We start from the raw sequence: 24,107 nt of genomic DNA, 5'->3' as shown, positions 1-24,107 counted from the left end.
CATATTAGAATAGAAAATCAGCCTCTCTGCCTAGCATCATAATCCAACAAGAGAGGAAACTGAGTCATAGGAAAACAAGGCCACCGGTTTCTCATATTAAAGTGAAGCTAGCCACAGTATCTGACAATTCTGAATAATTTAAAGCATAGTTCTAACACATAATGGATATGGAAGCCATAAAACACCTCCTCAGTTCAATGTCACTTGACTTTTTTTGAATTTTGGACTAACAAAGTGTTTCAAATTGTACTCTGAGAAAGCCAGTCTGCCTTTCTTACCTCTGCTGCTTCAGTGTGTGTTACTGAAACAACAGAACTACGCCTTCCTTTCCCTGTGCAGGAACATAGTAGAGGAGGTGGGGAAGGGGAGAGTAAGGTTGTCAGTCTGCTGGACCAACTGTGAAGAGTTCCATTTTATTTGAGGGAGATGGGGCTGCCGGTCGGAGTACTTGGACACATAGTCATATAGTCTGTGGTAAGGGTTAAAAACATCTCTCTTTATTCAGCTGTTTGGAAATCACCATGCCCAAACCGCCCCTGCTAGAAGCACCTGGTGTCATAGTCACAATGCATCATTGCAACATGTTCCTGGTGGTTTTATGAATGGCCTCACCGCATTTGAAGCCCTCAGAAAGGTGTGCAGTCGCCTCGGAGACTTGTATTATGGCAGCATGACCACAAGCAGAAGTGGTTCCTGTTTCAGATTGGCTGCTGTCTAAGGGCTAGTCTACACTACCCGCCCAGATCGGCGGGTAGAAATCGATCTCTCAGGGATCGATTTATCGCGTCTCATCTAGACGGATAAATCGATCCCTGAATCAACACGCTTACTCCCACCTTGTCAGGAGGAGTAAGCGCTGTCGACGGGGGAGCCGTGGCAGTCAATTTGCCGCCGTCCTCACAGCGGGATAAGTCGAATAGGATACGCTGAATTCAGCTATGCTATTCACGTAGCTGAATTTGCGTATCTTAAATCGACTCCCCCCTTAGTGTAGACCTAGCCTAAGGTTCTTTCACATCGGTGGAAAATTACTGCACATGCACAGCTTCCCTGGTCAGGAGCAAGGGAGGCAGATGAGCGGGAGAAGAGATGGGTGTGATTGTGTAGCACAAGAAGCAAAAGCTGAGTAAATAGCCACAGTGGAAGCTATTTATGACCCTTATGAAATGCTATATTTTGTCCTTTTCTCAGTAACAGCAGGGCACATACTGTGGAATGAGAGAAGAGGATGAAGCAGGGACAAGTCCCAGCACTGAGCCATCCACCTTAGAAACGGCAGTCAGTCAGTAGAGAATAATATAATACTGTGGCCTTTCTTTTTAAGATTGGTTTGCCACAATAAGTTCATTTGTGCACAGGTAAAACTTCTACTTTGCCATAAAACCAGTCACAGTATCCAATTGAGAGAAAAACATCTAGATCATGACTTCTGTCCCTGTGTGAGACATTTGCACTGCTCCTCTTTCTGCAAGTACCTGAGAGCATAACAAAAACTGCTTAGCATAGCCAATAAACAATGCGGTGGGAAAAATCTGAAGCAATAAAGTAATAGAAGACTGATACATGGGGAGAAAAACAGCACTCTGACAGAGTAGAGGAGCCTTCACAAGAGGCTGTCTGGTATTACAGCCAGAAATGCTTTAAAAGGATAGAGGGATATTCCTTGTTAAAATATAATAAAAATAAGTCTCTTGAAAACTTCAAACTGAAATGTTTTCTTTTATTGTTCACGCACAAGTTTGGTGATAGTGGGGTGCTAACTTGCTGTCATTTTACACAGCATAGACAAGACCCACATGGCCTCTGTAAATTACTAGTAGAGAAAAAGAATTGGTTAATACACTATTGAAATTTGAGTCTTACAAAAGCTGTTGCATCTGTGTAATGAGATTAATCTAATTCAGAAAGCGTGGTACAGAAGACCAACGTTTGGCTGGTGTAGAAACTGCCTTGGGTATCAAATTTTGGGATTTTGTCTTCACTCCAGCTTAGTTCTAAGCATTCAACTACTAGCACGTCAGTTCAGCACCACAGCTGTGTTTGCGATCTCACTAGCTTTTTAAAGCCAAAGATGGGGGCAACTGCAGTGAGTAATATTCTTTAACCCCCTCCCACAACCTAGGAGATGACTTTTGGGGGATCATTCACCAGAGGATCACCTGCCAAGCTCCTTCCTTTACACTTGTACTTCCCTCTGCAAGCATGGTGGAGGCAACCAAACAGAGCAGGCAGAATGCCAAGAGGTGCCTTATTATGCATAGTAAATTCTCTGTGCCTCAAAATTCTAGGATGGAATCCTGTTTGAGCAAAGGCTTCATAAGGTTGTACCCAAATAAGGTGGTTAAACTGAAGCATTTGATCCAGCAAACTTCAAGAAGCCTTTGTATAAGGGCAGGAACTTTTCTCATTTCTACTTCAAACACAAAAGTACCAGAGAAGGACTCCCCTTATTCCAGGAGCTAGGACCTCGATATACCAGAGGTAAGTTCAGCTCAATGAATGGGCCCAATCCTTCCTTCCAGTCCAAGCAGACCTGCCTCTGTCCAGAAATAGGGATAGGATATCCCATTCTTGGACCCCTGGCTCCTCAGGAGTGTTGCTACAGGTTCCTGCACATCCCTTTTTCATTCCCTCTCCGACCTTGAATCAGACCATTCTGAAACAGATCTCACATCTATCTGTCCCCCAAGAAAAAATGGTGCTCAGGGTTCTACCCCCATTTTCTTCATCCATAAGATTAAAAAAACAGAATGAACCAAGATAATGAAATTCAGGATGGAAACTCTGCAGTCGACCCAACAGACCCTCCTATGCCAGTGGACCTGATCAAAACTTCTCTGCATATACCCATCAGGCCCTGTCTTTGGCAACTTCCCTTGTTCACCTTGATCCTACCATTACGAAACATCATCTTTTGGTCTGCCCCCAAGGTATTGGTAGTGACAATAGCCAAGGTGAGGAGCCCAGTAACTCAAACCCTTTCTTAGATGACACTTATCAGAGCATCAAACCCAGGAACTTCAGGAGGCAGCAATATAAGGGGACACTGTATACTTCAGATATGAGTTATTAAACTCCTCTCAGAGGCTCCTCCACATAGGAGTAGACTCAGAGGAAGGACCACAGCAGGAAAGGTTTGACAAAATCCAGGACCCTCTAAAACACTACAAAGCCAAGAGTCACCAATCCATTTTTACTTATGGCTTGTAGGTTTTTTGGTCCTTATGCAGAGAGAGATTCCCCCACTGGCACGACTGTACATAAGTGAGCTTCAGGGATTCTGAAAGACTTGGAATCCTTTTGCAGCAAGAAATTCTTTTGCAGACATAAGTGAGGAGCTGCTAGAGTAGATTAAAACATGATATGCAGAAGGTGCCTGTAAAAAGATAAACAGAACATTAATGCAGAAGAGGCTATGCCAAGTAAGGATACCAAACTAGCCTGTATTATAGATTTACTTCAGTACAATCTTTGGTTCCAGCCTGAGCCCAGAAGTCTACACAGCAACAAAACAACATGGGCCAGCCGTGGGTTTTTCTTTGCTGTGTAAACATACTGAATGAGAATTCTCTGCAATATACTCACACTATATTTAAAGTGAGGCTGCCATTTCAGTGAGCTTTGACTGGAGTGCTTGGGGAAAATCTCTGCTTGGTCACAAGTGTGCATTGTTCTCTTCCCATTGATGGAGAGGCAGACCAGGTATTAACCCGTATAATGGCCAGATTTGACCAGGGCAGGACAGTACGTGGGTCCCAGGCTGGGAAGCTGGTGGTTAGAGAGCCTGCGTGTGTCCCTATCTGTATGAATCCTGGTGAAAGTGCAGGCTGGAGGGCTTTGCAGCTTGTCACAGCAGTGCAGTGTGAGAGGGATCCAAAGCTGGTGGGTCAGGGGGCTCAGTGGTACCCCAGTTCCAGGTGGCACCCTGGGGGGAACCTGTCACACTTGGGTCTCTCCCCTCTCCCCAAAATAGTGCCTTCACTCAGGCTTCTGCGGAAATTCTGGTGTGGATCTCTCTCAAGCTCTTCTTTTGAAGCTGTTCCATCATGTATAAGTTATGAATGACCATGAATTGCCACTCTATATATCACAGTGAATAGTCCCTGGACCAGGGAAAGCATGAGAATGACTCTAGTCTGTTGATTAAGGCAGGGGTATGCGGAGGTCTGCCAGGGGATACATCAACTCATTTAGATATTTGCCTAGTTTTATAACAGGCTACATAAAAAGCATTAACAAATTCAGTACAAACTAAAATTTCATATAGACAATGACTTGTTTATACTCCTCTCTGTACTATACACTGAAATATAAGTACAGTAGTTATATTCCAATTTATTTTATAATTATATGGTAAAATGAGAACGTAAGCAATTTTTCAGTAATAGTGTGCTATTACCAAAAAATAGCAGGTAGAGGGGAAAATGTACCCCACCTAAGTGCTGTAACCACTAGGCTAAAAGTTAAAGGACATCACCACTCCTCCATTCTGGGTTGATCTGGTCGACCTGAAATTCATCAAAAAATTTTCCAATTTTTTTTTTTAATTCATTTTGGGTCGAAGAGAAATTCCTCCCCCGCCCTTTATTTTTCAGAATTGCCACTGAACCCCCCCCCCAAAAAAAATCAGTTAATTGCTCAACACTAGCATTATACAAAATCCTTCAGGAGAACAGAATGCAGTGATGTCTATGCTAGGAATAAAGTTTTAAAAGGACATGATACCAGGGACTACTATACATGGAGGGGTTTTGCCTTTTTTTTCCCCCTAAAAGAAAGTTAGCTACACTTTGCAGGTACTGTGACCATGTGAATTGGTTTAAGAATATGGGAAAGGCATAGTACAAAAGTTCACACCAAGATTTCTTATCTTAGTAGGTCCTTGCACCTGGAAAATGGGAGGGGAAGGGAAAAATCAGTTAAAGTTCTATCACAAAACTGGCATGTGAAAGACTTTCCTCACCTCTAAACATAGAGTTTAGGTAGTTACCCTCTCAAATATGAACCTGGTCCCATGCCAGCTCTGGTATAATTCGTAAGGGCTTCTGACCATCATTCCTTAGAATGTGGTTGCTTATTTGGTCTACTCGAGAGTACGGTTCTATTAGACACCACTTCTACTGTGATAAGTCTAAGCCAGGTGGGACACCTGTTCCTAATACAACACCCTAAGTTTTACAATAATACTCAGAAAAAAGGAATGTCATTTAGGTACAGATGCTCAAATGGTATTTATTCACAACAAAATGAATGGGAGTTAGGCACCTAAATACCTTTGAGGATCTGGGCCGTAGGCACTTTTGAACATTGCACCTCAAGTAGCAAAAGTAGTCAAGATCCCAAACCTTTGGATGTTCACACATTGTCATGAAGAGAAGAGATAGGCATCCTCCCAGTTTGTCAAAATTTTAAGCTGTTACTGCAAGTGATTTTGTTCCTGAGTCAACTTGTACATTAATACCTAGCACGTGTATTGTCTGAGGTACTGCCACTTTAACTGAACAAGTAAACTGAACAATTTCAATAGCCAATTATATTTTAAGATTTATTGTATAGTGTCCAAAGACAAATAGGTGCAAGCAACAAAACTGTGTTTCACAGCCATTTTGACATGTGTTTACAACGCAGCTATGATCCTTTGCTGATTCAGACCACAACAAGTTGTTGCTTTAAAATAATCCTTTCCTTATTACATCACCACATACATTAAAATCATACTGTTTGCATATTTGACAGAATCAGTTTACAGCATGGGATTCAGATTTGTTTCATAATACTTTTATTACCAAATCAACAGGAACACAGATGCATGCTGTACACTATGTGTCATGAAGATCTATCTATAAGCATCAGTAAGTTGCTTAAGTAATCATGATTTACATATAGTTTTGGCCCAGCTGTCTCACATTTAAGGTATTTCTTTACTGTAGCTGTGAGTATGCTTCCCAGCTTGAGTAGACAGACACATTAGCTCTGCTTGAGCTAGTGCACTTAAAAAAGCAGTGTGGCCACAATGGCTCGGGTTAGCTGGCCAAATATGTTCCCAGGGAGTCAGGGCTGACTGTATTTTGGCAGCTAGCCTGAGGCACCATGGCCCCACTGCTATTTTTAGCACACTAGCTGAAGCAGAGCTAATGCGTGTCTATACTGAAGTTGGAAGCATGCTTACTTCCAAGGCAGGACGACATAAAAGCTCGAAAATTGTAAATGATAAATTTAAGGCTATTTGATTTTTAGGCTTAATACCCTGTTATAGCCAAAAATATCCATTTCAGCAGTTCAGAGGAAAAAGCTACCCAATGCATGTAATCCAGCGCTTTTTTCAGGCAAATACTGCATGTTAAGAGTTTAGCACAAGATTGAATTTTCTCTAGATAGTTTGAGCAAAATGTAACAGCATTTTAAAATCAGCCATTGGAATTCAGTGAAAAAGTCACCAAAAATATCCAGAATTTAAGATTATATATGATAATAAATACAACTATTTAATGTTTACACTTCAAATAGACTGCCTAACACAACTTTAGTAGGACTAGATTAGGAACTGAAAAGCAGCACATACTGCACTATAATTTCAACATGAAGTATTTGTCCAGTGAAGTGTCCATTGTTAAACTAGCTAATGCAAAAATGTCCAAATCTTTGGACAGAGGGGAGATTTTTAGACAGTTGGAGAAATGTCTAATAACTTATAGAGCTGTCCCAAATATCAGAAATAAGGGTTGATGCAGGCATCGCTCTGAGATCCTGGTTCGACTCCTTAAGGAAAAGTTATTCTTGATCACTAATTACAACAGTATTACCCGCCCCCCCCTTGACCACAGTGTTTATTTCCATGGAGACAGAGAGGAATAGTGTTCCACTTAGACATACAGGATAACTAGCGACATCAGAAGAATGTTGTATCAGCTGAAAAGGCACCAGCAAGTCGAAAATCCTCTTTTGTGATTACACTGTACATACGCTGAGGCAGTGGTTTAGAGTAAGGTGCAGGTCGAGGTACAGTTATGCGTAAAATGAGCTCCCGGCCTGCAGGCGGTGGGAAATCTGCAACTGCTCCTAAGTTCAGTCTCCGTTCATCTGATGAGCCTGACCTCTTCAGTTCTTCATCGAGTGAAGTCATTGTGGCAGCCTTAAACAGAACCAGAAGCTTTGCTTAAGGGCAAGTTATTCTCAACACCAACATCAGAAATTATTTTGAAAGAGAAAAACAAAATGTGGTAAATTACACACCAAAAGGCTACATGTAGACACAAAGTAAGACACTAAGGAATAGCACTGCACACACTCAGATGTAAGAACCTTATACATGCAGCTGGTAAAGCTAGTCCATCTTTCACTTTCACTTTTGACACCATGGGAGACAAGAAATATGAATAGGAAAAATGCTTAATTTTTCAGTTAGGGCTCACGGTACTTCCCTTATTATCCAGACATGTCTGAGTGGGGCTACAAAAGTCTAAAGACAGTATCCCCTCAAAGTATTAGTGCCACTACACAGGCCACGTCCTAGACTGCACTAAAATCATTGCCCATTTCCAGACTCAATAGGCATGTCTGCACAGCAAAACAAACCTGCAGCTGGCTGTGCCAGCCGACTTGGGCTCAGACTTTTTCATTGCTATCCTAGACTTCTGGGCTCAGGCTGGAGCCCAAGCTCTGGGACCCTGCGGGGGGGCAGGGTTCTTTACTGTACAGACATACCCAATGAGAAAACTCTGCAATATATCATATTTTTACTGGCCAAGAAGTGGGGTTACTGTGGTCTACGATGGCAGAGCAAATGAGCTACAGTACAGCTAGCGCTATTTTATGTTGCTGATCCCAACCAGTGAACAACTTAATGTTTATGTTTAGTACAATGGCAATATCCACAATATTTCGAACAGACAAAAACAGGATGCACTGTGAAAAGCCTCTGCTTCATAAAGAATTAACTTCTCATATTTAAACTTCATTAGATGAGATGTTTAGTGTTTTTACAAACTCTGTTTTTTCACATCTTATTAAGTTTCAAAAATCTGTGGATGAGTAGTCAGTTTGAAAGTGGAGAGAGAGAATAATTTTTATGCTTAAGATATGTGATACGTACAAATCATATGATGCTGTTATACTATATCTACTCAAAAGCTATTCTCTATGCCCTTACATGAAGCTAGGAAGATGAGCAGGAAACAAGGGACAAAAGCTAGTTACCTCATCAGAAGATTCAGTCATCTTGAGAAGGGATGAGAAGAGAACCAATGATGAAAGATAGAAACAAACGCAAGTCAGATAACTTACAAAGGTTAGACAGAGATTTTAAGAGTGTTTTAAAGACACCATATACTGAATTCAAGAGTGTTTCTGTCAGGAGAGCTATTGTAACAAACATATACTTTGAGAACACAACAGATGTAACATACATTGTTACACAATTTATACACAGGAGTCCAGGGTCAGAACTTAGTAAATAATAAGTCTGTCAATCAGGTTATATTTAACCAACAAGTAGCTGCTGAAACAATTTTTGGAAATGAAACTTGCTATTTAATAGCAAGCTAAATTTTTGTCCCATCAATAATAACAATAAAGTTTCAACTAGTAATGCCCCCCATAGGGAGATAGCTTGGATTATTTCTGCCTGAAAGAAGTCAAAGTCTTTAATTTACATATATCTTCAGCATTAAACTTTAACAAACATTAGAAACTTCTGCTGAAGTTTTGGAACTACTAAATGCTGCACTTAATCAGAAGTCTACCAGCAAGGCAAAGGGCAAAGGCAAGGCAAAGGGCAAAGCATACTATATGTATGCTTTGTAGCTTTATTGCATTTTGCAACATTATACATAGGTGGGCCTTTCTCAAAAAAAAAAAAAAAAAAAAATTGTAAATAGAAGAAAGAAGCCTTTGATAAAAAGTGAAAAAAACCCACAGGATGGGGTTACATGTGTTATATCCGCAGCAGAATTCAGTTGCATAGGGAAAATTGGATACAACAAAGTTAAAGTCCTTTTAGCAAATCTCAGCATTTTAACTGATAAAAATAAATCTCTACTTTAAGTTAATAAGAGCCCATTTCTATAATCCCAGTTCACTGGATAAGAAATCTTTCAATTATTACAATAACATATTTGAGAACAAAAACAGAACATCTGTTACACCACTCTGACTTGGGGAAAAAGTTAAAATTGCCACAGCTTACAAGATCAGTATGTGGCTGGCAACATAAGAGTTGCTGAATGCTTGGTAGTATTGCTAAAGACGAATCAAAACAAACCCTACAAAGAGGCCAGTAGGGCTATCCAGGTGATAAACACTGCAGTTTCACCACCTGGCCGAGTCAGTAAAAATGCTAACAATGAAAAAAATATAAAGTAGGAACAGGCTATGGATATCAACGTGCAATTGCACCTTTCAGCACACTACAAATATAATTGGTCAAGTGTCACAAGCAGGTTCATTAGTCTCAATACAAATATTTTATGCTGTTTTATAGTTTAAAAAGAAGCGACACTCTTGATTGCAATGATGCACAATTTCCAGATTAATGAAATGGCAAAAATCTATAAGCTCTTGAATTTTGTGAAAGTGTTCTGCCAAGAGAACTCACTATCGCTGGGCACAGTTCTAACAATGCAACAGCCACAACTGTCCTCAGAATACTGAATAAGATAAGTTTCGGTCATCATATTTTAAAAACCATTAGCATATTAGCAAAAGAAGGGGAGCAACTGGAATGAATTAGAACTGAATGGTCCGTCGTGTGTTCCCCCCACCCCAAAAGAAAAAAAAAAAAAGGAGAGAGAGAGAGAGACTGACTGCAGAGGTAGAAAAGGGAATGGGCCAAACTACTGAGTATTTTATCTTCTTATAAATCACAAGGGCAAGATTAAATAGTCAAAGATACTGGGCTAGATTTTTTGAACTTTTGTTTTTTGTGCCCACATATTGCAGAGCATATTATTGCAGGCTCAAAGTGCAAGTCTACTCTGAAAGTTACTACCTAAAAATAGTAGCAGCTTACCTATCAGATCTGCTCCCTGCATGTACTGAGTCATATCCACTTCTTTTATTGACAAAAATACATCTGTACCGCTTTTTTTCTGTTAAGCCCTGCAAAGCCAACACAGCTAAAGGAGAGAGAGTGGGGCTCTTCATTCTTGTGCATCATCAACATAATTGTTTACTAAGCAAAGTCTCAATCCGAAATACTTGTGCCAATCCACTGAGACAACAGAACTGCAGAAAAGTCACAAAGAGCAGATTTTGGCCTGCAAAACCTTTACCACCAGTGATAAAGTAAAAAACCCATTTTAACTCAGAACCCAGAAGAGTTTGCAGGGCTAGAAGTAAAAAAATCTTTATTTATAAACTGAGCACATTTGATCTGGAAAGCTAGATACAAGTGTAGAATCACACAATGGCATTGTTAGTCATATTTCAAAGTGAGCTTCACTTCACTTAGATGGCTGTCTACCTACCCACATCCACAGTTTTAGAATATCCCATGGCTTTTGTTCTCCTTTCTTCATGTAGTTAAAGTTCTACTATTGCCAAAATTGTTTTCACAGGAAGAAAAAAAAAACTTGTGCATATTTATAAAAAATGCATGCCTATTTATAGATAGAAAGAAATCAGCATCACATGGAGAGTTGTTGCCTCATAATGTCTAAATTAAAGGTATCAGCGAATCAATTGAAAATTCCAGCTTACCCTCTGGGCATTCACAAATAACTTGTGGATGATACTACCAGCAGGTCCTCTTCCTGCACCAATGACTGATACTTCTGGCTGTTCCAGAAGACAATTTACAAACCTGGAAGTACAAAATAATGAAAGGAAGGAAAAGGTGAGCATCCAAGCTCTTAACTGTATCAGTTCTTAATTATTTTCACATGACATCTTCAAGACTCTTTCCTGTAAGAACTACACCTCTACCCCAATATAACGTGAACCAATATAACACGAATTCGGATATAACGCGGTAAAGCAGCGCTCCGGGGGGGGGGGGGGGGGGGGAACAGGGCTGCGCTCCAGCAGATCAAAGCAAGTTCGATACAACACGGTTTCACCTATAACGCGGTAAGATTTTTTGGCTCCTGAGGACAGCGTTATATCAGGGTAGAGGTGTACTAAAGCTAGCTCCCCATCTAGCTTGAGTATAAAAACAGTTCCAGCATGAAGAGCACTATTAGGAAAACATACATTCAAAATTAAATCTGAATGTCCAGTTTAGAAACTTACTATTTTTCCAGTATTGCACATGACATTACATTACCAGGATTTTTTCTAAGTCTTAACTCTTGGATCCCTCATCTGTGGTATACACATCTGTCCCTCTACTTCTTTCACTCCATCTCAACAGGGACTGCAACTCTTATCTCCATTCCTAAACCCTCCCGCAGGGCTGGAAAAGGCAACCCCTCCTACGCTTACTCACCTCCTGTGCTGCTGACTCAGCTTCTAGCTGCCTCATTAGAGTTTATTGTCTCTTAACCAACCCTGGCCAATGTGTCCAATCTTCCCCCTGCTGGCTCCCAATTTCAGGGAGGAATCAAGAATCTGCAGTTGGGGGAAGCGAGCACATTAAGAACACAGGACGGAAATTAGGAGAATTTCTAGCAGGGAGGGTTGGTCCTAGTCAGGAATGGCTCCTCCAAAGAGTCCCAACACCAAGAGTGAAGGAACCCCTCTCATCCTAGCACAGCAACCACCTTAGCCCTAAGAATTTAGCCTCTTCCAATATTCAACTTTTTAACATTCACATGTTTAGCCGGACTAAGGAATAAACAGTCACACGGTTTCTGTGTGGTGCAGAACAGAAAAAAAATCATGGGCTAACTGGCTCCTATTCACTAGTTTTCTTATAGTGCTTCAATACAGCACTTCATATTAGTAAGAAAAATAATGGGAGAAATGGTTCTTTTGGATATTTCATTCTACATCATGCACAGGACAGTAATAAATAAATAAATAAAATGCCTGGTTCTTATATAACATGTCTCATCAGTAGGTCTCAAACAACTTAGGAAGTTCAACTTGTGCACTTTCACATGCACAAGACAGGTAAGAGAGACACTAGATACTCTTATCACATTTACATAAAAAGTTGACTGTATTAAAATAAGTCCACATTGCACAATATTTTCAAAGAGATGGATAGATTACATTACATTGCATTTGGCATCCCCAATGCGTAGGACAGGAACCCTCTAGAAATGTTTCCGCCTACAAAGAGTTATAAACATCATTCTTTGAAGTGTCTCTCTCATGTGTTGTGGTTTCTTGGCGATCTGCATTATCATTACTACTCCCCATTGTCTAAGCTGTGGAACCTAGAAAAATATGTGGAGAAGCACCAAAGAGAGTAAACTAATAAAGTATCAGTCACCTTTCCAGATCTTCTTTTTCCTCCTCCTGGTCACATTTCTCTATCCCAAATTTTGCTTTCAGTGACCTTGCCCTGGCAATGATAGCTTCTGCACTCATAATCTGAGCAATGATTTCCTGTATAAGGGTGGGGTTTTTTGAACCGGGGGGGGCGGAGGGTGAAGAAAGGAAGAGAAGAAAAAAAAAAATCAGCATTTTAAACACACACTATAGACAGTACTGAGATCTGCAAAGTTTTTATCCCTGGCTAACATGACGGGCTTACTTCCAATTTTTTGTCCTCTGGGTTTGGAAATCTTAGAACTTTACTGGAATGAGATATTATCTGTTTAATAATCTTCTTAACTGAAGCGATATCTTCCAGCGTTTCTAAAAAACAACACAACTTTAGTCATAGTATCATCACTGCTCTTAAAAACATTTTAATTACTTATTATATGTTATTTACCTTCTTCCTTTACCTTTAGTACAGCTGCATGGATGACACAAGGCAAAAGATGCCTTGCAAGGTCAGCTGGTTTCTGAACTGCAAGATAGTGAAGCACCTATGGTATGTCAAAAAATTAATATATTAATGACAAAATTCATTTAACCAAAAATAAGATTAACTATGTCTGATGAGCACCAATGTTTTAATTGCAAAAACAGAACATTAAAATCCTCATGATAAAATCTCTATAACAAAGCTCCAGAAAATATTCTGCAGGGAGATGGGACTTAAGTCTTTCTCATCTGTAATTTGCAATTCTAACCCCACTACAACAGTAAGCAAAGAAACTGCAAATAATGAAAGTTTCAAGAAATTAAAGCACTGAATTTAATCAAAATCTTTGTTTCGTTTATTAGAAATGCAAATAAGTCCCTAAGTAATACAACTTACCAAGTTACAGTTGGACATGTTTTCAAAAGGCAACTGTATTATTTATTCAAATTTCAGAAAGTCATTCTAAGAACAGTTATACTGGCAAAAAAGCAGTCCATTGTATTCAAGTTCGTATTCTGAGTAATGCTAGGGCATTCAAGTGTAACAGTTTAATAATTAGAACGAACAAAATATAGTGCAATTACAAGTTACTGGTTAAATCTTTCATAATAGACCATTACGTGTTTACTAGGAATCACAGAACAGACTACCACAACACAGAGCTTTTTACCTTCTCGGCCTCTCTGGTATCATCAAACAGTCGCCTCTGCCTCCGGGCTGGAACTGGCTTTGCTGTTTCCCATGCCTCTACCCACATGTTGCTAGGAATCTTCATTCGGGCACTCAGTTCACCCTTAAGTACTCTATTCCCCTCTTCATCAACCACTTCCTCTTCAATGTAATCTCGAGGAGAGTACCATCTCACAAAATCCTCCAGGCAACAACCAGGGTTAGCTGCCTAGAATGGAAGAAAAAAATAAGATAAAATATATTTTATTACATTTTTAATAGACTTTCTCTATATACAATCTGGTTAACAGGGCAATGTGGTTTGGTGGACTGAGCTAAGGACTAGGAGCCAGGAACTCCTGAGTTCTAATCACAAATCACCAACTCACTGGGTGAGCACTAGAAAAGGGGCACTAGAAAAGCACTGAACATTCACATTATTAAATGGTACATAGCAATGGAAAGACAACGCATTGAAAAAATGCATCCTCTGACTTATACAAATCAGTACAGGTTTACCAGTTATTTCAAGCAAGCTCAAAATTAGGCGTTTGCCTCGTCAATGTTGCAAAAGAGGTTTAACACATGCGATTCCAATTAGCATGAGAAAAGGAGATTTACAATAAATTCTTGTGACTTGGTAAAAAAAAATGGAGATGGAAAATAAAAATCACGCTGTCATCACTCAGTGCCTGAAAAAGTCATAGGCTGCATTAAAATACTTTCTAAACTAAGGTTTGTATTGGTTAATGAAACAGGTGGCAAACACCACTTGTTTTAATGCCAATAAAAGTGCCAATGCATACTTGCCATCCAACTTCATTTTTTGTACCAAATCATTAAATGAGAGCAGCCTATTAACTTTTATTTTGCAAATCAAACGCTCCCAATAAGTTATAAAGCCTCATTTAAGAATGGCACAATTCGTTTCTGCTCCTATATTGTCACCAGAAGGCATGGTTGTCCACGCAGTAAACCTTGCCATATTGAATATGCCCCCACCTTCCTTTAAGTCATATTTTACATTGCTACTTTAGGTTTTCAAAACAGCTTGTGCTAGGAAAGTTACTATGAAGTGTTGCATCTCTAAGCAGTGTGGTACACATACCTACTTTTAGGGTTTTTTTTATTAACAGATTTTAATTTTAAGCTTTAGAAGAATTATAAACCGTGAATTTTTAAATGTACCCTGAAATTTTCATTTAGGAAAAGAATAGCCAAGTTTAAAACAGACAGCAAGGGAAGAAAACAGCTGTCAAGAGATCCTGCAAATTAGTCATCTTGACCAACTATCCCAGCTTGCTCATGTCAGAATAGTCCCAGAGAACTCTGCAAACAGCATATACCTTAAAAGACTCCATATCTGAGAGTAAGCAAGCACTCTGCATGCGTGCCCGAAGGTGAGCTCCTTCTGCTGATGTTCCCAGTTTAGCCAATACTTCAGACTGTTCTTCCAGTAGATCTTCCGTCATGGGTGCTGGTTCCTGTAATGTTGAAAAAGACGAAGGGCTAGATTCACAAAAGGACTTAGGCGGTGTCTACAATTACAATGCTGCAGCAGCTGTACAACTGGAGAACTACAGTGCAGACACTTATTACAGTGATGGGAGTGGTTGTCCTGAGGGCAAGTAACTAGGTCACCGGAAGTATTCTCCCATTGACCTAAGCACAGTGTACACCAGGGGTTAGATCAGCTTCACTACATCTCTCAGGGGTGTAGATTTTTCATACTCCTGAGAGATGCAGCTATGCCAATGTAACTTTTCAGTGTATACAAGCTGATTCACGAAAGAAATGGTTACTCATCCTGTGCAATAACTGTAGTTCCTCGAGATGTGTGTCCCTATGAGTGCCCCACTCTTAATGTGCATGCACCCCAGGCACACTTGATCAGAGATTTTCATTAACAGTGTCCATTTGGCCTGCATATATGCCACTGGTATCCTCGTACCCCATACCAAGGCTATATCAGGCTGTGTGGGTGAACCACCCCCTCAGTTCCTGCTGCACTGCTGTGTCTCAGGAGAAACTCCAAAGCAGAATGTTAAATTTACACTTTTACCACAGAACATTTGCGCTTCTGACACTAGTACATATTGTGAGTTGGTGCTCTGGGTACAGTTCCCCACACACTTCAGTTGAAAAGCAGCTGGCAATCTAGAACAGCGTTTTTCAAACTTCGGGTCACAACCCAGTACTGGGTCGCGGCACGTCAGGCACTGGGTCGCTCTGGTCAGCACCGCCGACCAGGACGTAAGAAGTCCCCTCGGCGGTGCTGTCCAGCTAAGGCAGGCTAGTGCCTACCTGTTTCGACACCACGCTGTGCCCCAGAAGCGGCCAGTGGTGGGTCAAGTTTTTAGGCAGGGGGACCACGGGGCCCCGCGTGCTGCCCCCGCCCCGAGCACCGGCTCCACACTCCCGGCCAATGGGAACTGGGGCGGGGTAGTGGTGACTGTAGGCGAGAGTTGCGCAGCTCCACCTAGGAGCCGGATCTGCGGCTGGCCGCTTACAGGGCGCCACGTGGTCTGCGGTGCCAGGACAAGCAGGAAGCCTGCCTCTGCACCCCGGCTGCACCACTGACCGGGATCCACCGGAGGTAAATCTGCGCCCCAATCCCCTGCCCCAGCCCTAAGCCCCCCCCCAAACCTGGAACCCCTTCCTGCACCCCAAATCCCTCATCCCTGGCCCCCCCAGAGCCCGTACCTCCAGCCCAGAGCCCTGACCTCCTCCCGCACCCCAACCCTCTGCCCCAGCCCTGAGCCCCTCCCACACCCCAAACCCCCAGCTCCCATTGGGTCACAGGCATCAACAATTTTCTTCAACTGGGTCCCCAGAAAAAAAAGTTTGAAAACCACTGATTTAGAAGATGCCCATGGAAAAATGGGATTGAGAAACCTGCATCATGTGACGCTGTACCTGCCCCATGAGGCATTGCAAACCCTTCCCAAAGCACCCTGCGGCCAGTTGCACAGTGGGATAGCTACCACAGCGCACTGCTCTCTGTGTCGTTGCAAGAGCTGCTAGTATGGACATACAACAGCAGTTTTAATTAAAGCGCTTTAATAAAAAGGTATAACATTTGGTGAAAAAACTTGCAAGTATAGATATAGCCTAAGTCTCCCCACCCACCTACTGGCTCCCAGTCCCAGTCTCCTTGGCCAGTCTCATCTCTAACCCATTTCACAGTCCCAGTTTCCCTCTTCTTACCCCTGTCAGACTCCACGCTCAGTAACTCCTCCACCTCCTTGTCCCAATCTACTTCCCCCACAGGTCTGCCTCTTGTCCCTTCTGCACTGAAATCAGTCCGTTTACTTCTCCACATTGCCTGGGGCAGAACAACATTGAGACCACAGGGAAGACAGGCTCCTTCCTCTCAGTTCAGATACTTGGACCTGGACCTAGCACATTCCACAGCTCAGAGCTGCAATTGCAAGGAAAATCCTGCTCAGTCCCAGGCTAGAGTATGCCCAGTGTGGACAGAGTCTTTAGGGAATTTAGCTGCTAAAATCTATAGGTCTCTACTGAACATGTGCAAATTGTGATTCTTCCAAAGGCTTGTAAATTGGCCAAATTTGGTCAGATTGTCTTTGGGACAATGTGCAAGAGGCACATTCCTGACACAAAGTCTACCCCCTGCCAAATTTCAAGTCTCTGCTCCAAAGTATGACAGTGCTACAGCTGTTCAAAGAGAAATGTTGCCAGAATTTTTAACATGGCCAAAATAATGTATTTTCCTAGCTTCATTCTTGGAAACAGCTGAACCATCTTGGCTGAAGTTTTCCAATAAATTCAGCGTGGAGCAGAAATCCGGCATGTAAAATTTTACCTCTAATGGTTGAAGTTTGCAAAAGTTTTAAGCAACTGAAAACAGGATCTTATAATGGGAAGTGCTACCAAACCTACCTATAAGTGGTTATAAAAGCAAGTTGCTAAAAATCATACTATAAACACTGCTAAGCTAGTACTTTCTAACCTGTGTTACTGGAATGTAGAGAGGTTCTCCGGGATGCAGCAAAGTCAGTTTTCCATGCGGATGTAGACGACCTTCTGGTTTTAAGTTTGCAGATTCTTTACTTCCTTCTTTTGTTCCTTTCTTTCCATTTTCTTGTCCATTTGCTTTCAGTTCTTCTGTGTCACTAAGACATTCAAAAAATTCTTCTTCACTGTCACTCCATGATTCCCAAGATTTCCCAACCTCTCCTCTTTCCTTTTCAGTCTCCTTTTGATAATCTCCACCTGAACGGTCTACTGCTTTCCCAGTATCACATGAAGAACCACTAGGGGAACGATCAGATGTATATGGTTTTTTCCCCTCATCCCTTGCTTGCTTTCTTTCGATGCAACAGTTTAACATCTAGAAAGATAAAAACATTAACAACTAATTTCTAATGCATAAATAACTGTTCACTAATATACTTACATAATGGCAGCAATGCCGTTATACCACACAGTAAAACTTATTAAAAACAGCATAGAAAGGCTCTCAGTTCTAAAAGACAGCAGTATAATTAATATGGAAGAATTTGCACTGATGCAGAGATTTTATCAGCTGTTAGGAGAGGTTACAATTACCACAAGCTACACTGAAATTGGAAAACTAACAGTGTTTGGAAAAATCACATGGTAATGATCATCAGTGACTCTACTGATCCACATAGTGACTCTAGAACATATTGACTAAATGTTTTATTGTTCTTGATTATTCCTATGAGGAAGGAAAAATTAAGAAACAGATCATTCTTAATTTGTGATATTTACCTGAAGTTTCTGATGCAGTAGACAGCATCTCAGATCTGGAGACCCATTAGCTAACCTGCAAAATGTTAAATTTACACTTTTACCACAGAACATTTGCACTTCTGACACTAGTACATATGGTATATAGAGTTATATAGAGTTGGTGCTCTGGGTACAGTTCCCAAAAGACAAACATCCACATCATAAATACTACCACTACAGCTACCCTGTTAGGCTATGGTTTCAGCAGACAGGCCAACGACTGAACAGGGCATAGAAAATGAACTACTCCTTTCACCTCTACAGGTTGTTCCTTCAGGTCAGGGATGAGGCAAATTGGGAGACTGGCCCAGGAATGCTTGGATTGTCTCCGCCCATGCTGTACCCATTCTGGGATTAAAAGGATATCAATTTCAGGGCTACCAATCCAGCACCTTTTACAAGAAGTAGACAGACTTTAATAATAATTTTAAAAGGCAAAATTATAATGGAAGGGTAACTAAACAGTCCCATTTTACTCACTGATGCCACCTTTCACAAAAGGGGATGACTAGGTCGAATAAACAACCAGGCCAGGTCTTTAGAAAATGTATTGTATTTTTGTTATTTGTTAATGTGTAGGAGCTGCATACTGATCACCTCTCTTTCTGTTTGCAGGCCAAAGTCCTGCTAAGATAGTTACTTTTTTGCTGAAGCCCCTGCCCTGTGTCTAAGTGCCCAAAAAAGTAACTAGGTGCTCAAAAGGGGAGATGGGCATGAACACCTCTGCCAACAACCAGGAACCTGGAGCAGCTGCCCCCCATTCTGCCATTTTTCTGATGAGAGAAAAGGAAGGGGTGTTTTACCCTTACTTTCACAGATGCCTTGGTTTTAATGTAGAGATTGGGGGTCGGGGCCGAGAAATGTTGGCACAAATATTCCTTTCTAAATTCTCCTGAATCTCTCCCCAATCAAAAATGGGCGCATCTTACACACACACACACACACACACACACACACCCCTCCTTAAGTTCTCTACCTTTGTGGAGCTAGGAAAGGCAGCAGATGCTCCTTCCCACCCCTTATGCTTTTTTTCCCCCCTCATGGGGGGGGAAGAGGAAGAGAAGCAGGGAGTACTAATTCAAATAATATACATCTAAAATCATTTTTGCAAGTCTGAAAAGCAAAGTATATTTTAAAGTCATAACTAATTATCCTATCTGTCACAACCTATGGACATTTTCAGTCAAATTCCAATGGAACGCTTACCCTGGAATTAGGTAATTTTTCTCCCATCTGCGGCGCATTTCCACTACAAATTCTTGCCAGAGGTGTGCCACTCCTTTTACCCCTCCGTGGTAGAAGTTGATCATACAAAGACATAAAGCCAGTTTGTAGGTCAGACTATCTGAAGGAGCTGATTTGAACTGACTGTAAAGATTCTACATGAGAAAAATAAAAAAAAAAATTAAAAAATCCAGAAAGTGACTTTTTCAAACTTTTGATTTCACTAAAACACAATCATTATCTGTGTGTGTCAACATGAGAGCAAAACTCAAGTATGCAAAAGTATTAGCTATCAATGATAAGGGACATAGGTGAATGAAGACAGTTTCTGTAGAACCGCCACTAAAAAAAACTATTCTCTAGTGGTAATAGGACGGACAGAGTTGCAGTAGACTGAGAGAAAAGAAAGAATAAGTAGCAACACCTGCTGGTCAAACAAGAATGTAGCTGGTTTTAAGGCTGTCTGTTTTAAAGAACATATTTAAAACAAACTAATGTTGACAAAAGGTGCTCCATCTGGGAAACATTTTTTTAAAGAAATACGCAACAGAAAAGAATAGCTATATACTGTAGTCAAGCTCCCTGGATTTACCCCTGCATATAGATAAACTAACATTCTGCAAGCATCCTGTGACAAACTTTTTCTAGATATTAAGAAATCACTCAGATTTGAGATAAGCAACAGAGGGTCCTGTGGCACCTTTAAGACTAACAGAAGTATTGGGAGCATAAGCTTTCGTGGGTAAGAACCTCACTTCTTCAGATGCAAGTAATGGAAATCTCCAGAGGCAGGTATAAATCAATATGGAGATAACGAGGTTAGTTCAATCAGGGAGGGTGAGGTGCTCTGCTAGCAGTTGAGGTGTGAACACCAAGGGAGGAGAAACTGCTTCTGTAGTTGGATAGCCATTCACAGTCTTTGTTTAATCCTGATCTGATGGTGTCAAAGATCAGGATTAAACAAAGACTGTGAATGGCTATCCAACTACAGAAGCAGTTTCTCCTCCCTTGGTGTTCACACCTCAACTGCTAGCAGAGCACCTCACCCTCCCTGATAGAACTAACCTCGTTATCTCCATACTGATTTATACCTGCCTCTGGAGATTTCCATTACTTGCATCTGAAGAAGTGAGGTTCTTACCCACGAAAGCTTATGCTCCCAATACTTCTGTTAGTCTTAAAGGTGCCACAGGACCCTCTGTTGCTTTTTACAGATTCAGACTAACACGGCTACCCCTCTGATACTCAGATTTGAGATACATCTCCTATGAATTTCAATTAAACTTACATATTCTTCACTCTCCGGAGGAGGATTGTTTCTTGAAGTACTAGGCCTGGCTTCAGATCCATTTGTTAGTTTGTCAGCAGCATCAGGGAATAAGAACTTTGGGGGGGAAGGGGGGGGGGAGGAAATAGACCACGTCAGTTTTTAACACTTTCCCCACTTTTTCTCTGCACATCTATTTTTTCTTGGTATATTTATGCTAATATGCTGTGATCAACTTCTTGAGTTGGAACAGTGTTATTCAAACAGTGAAGGTTATTTATTCTGCCTTGATACACTTGAAATGGATATTTTCTTGAAATTGATGAGAATATTCCACTAGAGTTATTGTGGCTTGTCAAATCCCAGACAAATAGGTATAGCTGTCGGTCAATAAAAAAAGGTAGTCTCCAGAAAAAGCAACTCTACTTGATAGTGGTATCACTGTTTGATTACTCTGGTTATGGATAGGACAGACTCTTCCAACCTAATGCCATTATGTCATAACTAATCACTCTCACAGTAAGCTAATACATTTTTTAAATTTTATAAGCCACAAACATGAAACAAAAGACCTACATACAACGCACATGCACACAATATGATGCATGGACAGTTTGCTTACCAACATAATAGTATTGAGGACTTCAATATTTAATGGTGAGTCATCTACACCTCTGTGTTTGCGAATTTTTTTCTTTGCACTGTGAACCATATTTGTGACAGACAATTTATGGATTGGGACTGGTGCTGGCTCTGTGAGCTTTGACAAAGCATGGGTTATATCAGCAACCTCTATAAAATAAGAAATAGTTATAAAATAAGTTCAGAGTTCTATTCTATCATCTCAATTTATTTAGGATTTACAATTCTAACCAACCTGTTAACCTATGCTCTATAATTCTGATGCTATTGTCCCACATCTGAAATTAACTGTTTTTAGCCACACAGCTGCATGGCAGAGTCAGATTACGAAGCAGCCACCAGACTCCCTTGCCTCTTTTAGAGATTGAAGATAGCAGCACGATCAATCCAGTCCTAATGGCTATCACCTATTGCCTAATTCAGAACAATGATTACAGTGCCCAAGTCAACAAAGAAATTAGACAGACTGTCCTACCCTCAAAATAAGATTAAAATAGAAGTGAGCTCGTTGGATGAGAACAAAGGAAGTGAAAAATCAATTTAAAAAGAACCCAGGAAGATGATGTAGGTGAAAACCCACTGATTATCCAAGTTCAAGTGGTACATTTGATTGATGGACAAAGGAAAGGTAAAGAGGGACTAAAGAAAACACCACTTCCTTGATGAAAAACAAAATACAAGAAAGGACTTTGGTTCCCATATCTTGTAAGCATATGTCTACACTGCTATGTAAGCCCAGGGTTCCAACTTAGGCTCAAGCCTAACTCCACTTCCGTCTGCACACAAATCATGCTAACCCAGGGCTTGGACCCAGCATCCAGGACCCCATGCGGTGGAAGGTCCGAGCCTGAGTCAAGCCACCACACACAGTTCAAGCCCCATTGCTTTGCAGCATAGACACAGCCCCACTGGACGCGTGCTCTAGAAGTTCACTAAAAGTATCCCACAATCCCACGGGCCCACTTTCTTTGTCCTCTGGACAGTCAAGTCTGGTGCACACTCAACTTTTCCCACACTGCATCACAAACAAAGAACTAGAGTGACCACATTTTGGGAGGGTGCTAGGAAGTCTGGGATGTGGGTGGCTGGACTCGGGCCTGCATAATGCAGTGTAGACACAATTCCTAACCTGGGGTTACAAATAAGTTTAGATACTCAAGGCCTAGCTCAGGGGTGGGCAAACTACAGCCCGCAGGCCACATCCAGCCCGCCAGCCAATTTAATCCGGCCCTCAAGGTCCCGCTGGGGAGCATGGTCTGGGGCTTGCCCCGTTTCCGTGCTCCAGCCGGGAAGCGAGGTTGGGGGCTGCTCCGTGCATACATGCCACGACTCCCGGAAGCAGTGGCATGTCTACGCGTAGGGGCAGCCAGGGGGTCCGTGCGCTGACCCTGCCCGCCCCAATTGCCGCCCCCGCAGCTCCCATTGGCCGCGAACTGTGGCCAATGGGAGCTGCAGGGTGGCGCCTGCAGACAGGCCAGTGCACAGAGCCTGGCATAGCCACGCCTCCGCATAGGAGCCAGAGGGGGGGACATGCCGCTGCTTCCGGGAGCTGCTTGAGGTAAGCGCCACCCGGAGCCTGCATCCCTCACCCCCTCTCCCAGCCTGGAGCAACCTCCTGCACCCCAAACTCCCCAGCCCCACCACAGAGCCTGCACCCCAGCCGGAGCCCCCACCCCCCAACCCCCGGCCCCAGCCCAGAGTCCCCACCCTGAACTCCTTATTTCTGGCCCCGCCTCAGAGCCCGCACTCCCAGCCAGAGCCCTCACCCCCTCCTGCACCGCAACCCCCATTTTGTGAGCATTCATGGCCTGCCATACAATTTCCATATGCAGATGTGGCCTTCGGGTCAAAAAGTTTGCCCACCCCACCCTAGCTTAACAAACCCAGTGTCTGCTAACTCATGTTCTACTAAACCTAGGCTTACACTACAGTGTAGACATATACCTCTACCTCGATATAACACGGTCCTCGGGAGCCAAAAAATCTTACTGTGTTATAGGTGAAACCGTGTTATATCAAACTTGCTTTGATCCACTGGAGTACGCAGCCCCGCCCCCCCGGAGCACTGCTTTACCGTGTTATATCGGGCCGCGTTATATTGGGGTAGAGGTGTATTCAAAGAGACAAGCTTGGTCTGGTGTGTGGGAAAAGGTGTTAGCATTTGCCTGTAATACTCCCTGCCAAGAGAAGCTAAAGGTTTCCCCTAGTACTGTAAAATAATATATCTAGCTGATGTCATGAACACACAAGATAGTAGAGATGGGAAAGTGATCCAATTAAAAAAAAAACTTACAAATTATTACATTGAAAAATTAAGAACAAAGATTTCTACCTTTTCCGTCTTCTTCAAATGTAGATCTTCCAAGAATCTCATCAGTTGATTCCTTCCGACGACAAAGTTTGAAGAATTCAGTAAGAAAGTCACCTACAAAGAAAATAATTTTCTGAATATTTACTTAGTGAAGATCCTCTAACAATAAATTAACCATAGCATAAGTCCTTTTCTACCATAGCAGGAGTCCTTGGAGGAGAGGGAAAGAATTGGTAATTATTTTTACTTTTAATTTGAGAAATGTACCTACTACTATCTCTAGGCCATGTTTTACACATTTGTGGATCAAAACTACAAATTAAAGCTTAACAAGAGTTAATCAAGGCCAACTAGAAAGC

General features: G+C 41.7%; 1 protein-coding gene across 1 annotated transcript in view; it reads right to left on the bottom strand.

Moving 5' to 3' along the window:
* Positions 1-5,532: 5,532 nt before the first annotated feature.
* The window catches only part of RAB3GAP1 (RAB3 GTPase activating protein catalytic subunit 1), a 43,593-nt gene continuing 25,018 nt past the window's right edge, over positions 5,533-24,107 (bottom strand). The window contains exons 12-25 of the mRNA XM_065413106.1: positions 23,770-23,862; positions 21,418-21,587; positions 20,817-20,912; positions 19,511-19,683; positions 18,284-18,338; positions 17,499-17,879; positions 14,872-15,009; positions 13,527-13,754; positions 12,821-12,917; positions 12,638-12,741; positions 12,374-12,489; positions 10,696-10,798; positions 8,197-8,217; positions 5,533-7,132 (exon numbers count right to left, since the gene is read on the bottom strand). Of these exons, the coding sequence (XP_065269178.1) occupies positions 6,890-7,132; positions 8,197-8,217; positions 10,696-10,798; positions 12,374-12,489; positions 12,638-12,741; positions 12,821-12,917; positions 13,527-13,754; positions 14,872-15,009; positions 17,499-17,879; positions 18,284-18,338; positions 19,511-19,683; positions 20,817-20,912; positions 21,418-21,587; positions 23,770-23,862 (2,018 nt within the window). The 3' untranslated portion in view covers positions 5,533-6,889. The remainder of the gene's footprint in view (positions 7,133-8,196; positions 8,218-10,695; positions 10,799-12,373; positions 12,490-12,637; positions 12,742-12,820; positions 12,918-13,526; positions 13,755-14,871; positions 15,010-17,498; positions 17,880-18,283; positions 18,339-19,510; positions 19,684-20,816; positions 20,913-21,417; positions 21,588-23,769; positions 23,863-24,107) is intronic.

This window comes from Emys orbicularis, chromosome 11 (assembly GCF_028017835.1).
Source record: "Emys orbicularis isolate rEmyOrb1 chromosome 11, rEmyOrb1.hap1, whole genome shotgun sequence".
Lineage (NCBI taxonomy): Eukaryota > Metazoa > Chordata > Testudines > Emydidae > Emys > Emys orbicularis.
This window is presented reverse-complemented; position numbering and strand designations above follow the sequence as displayed.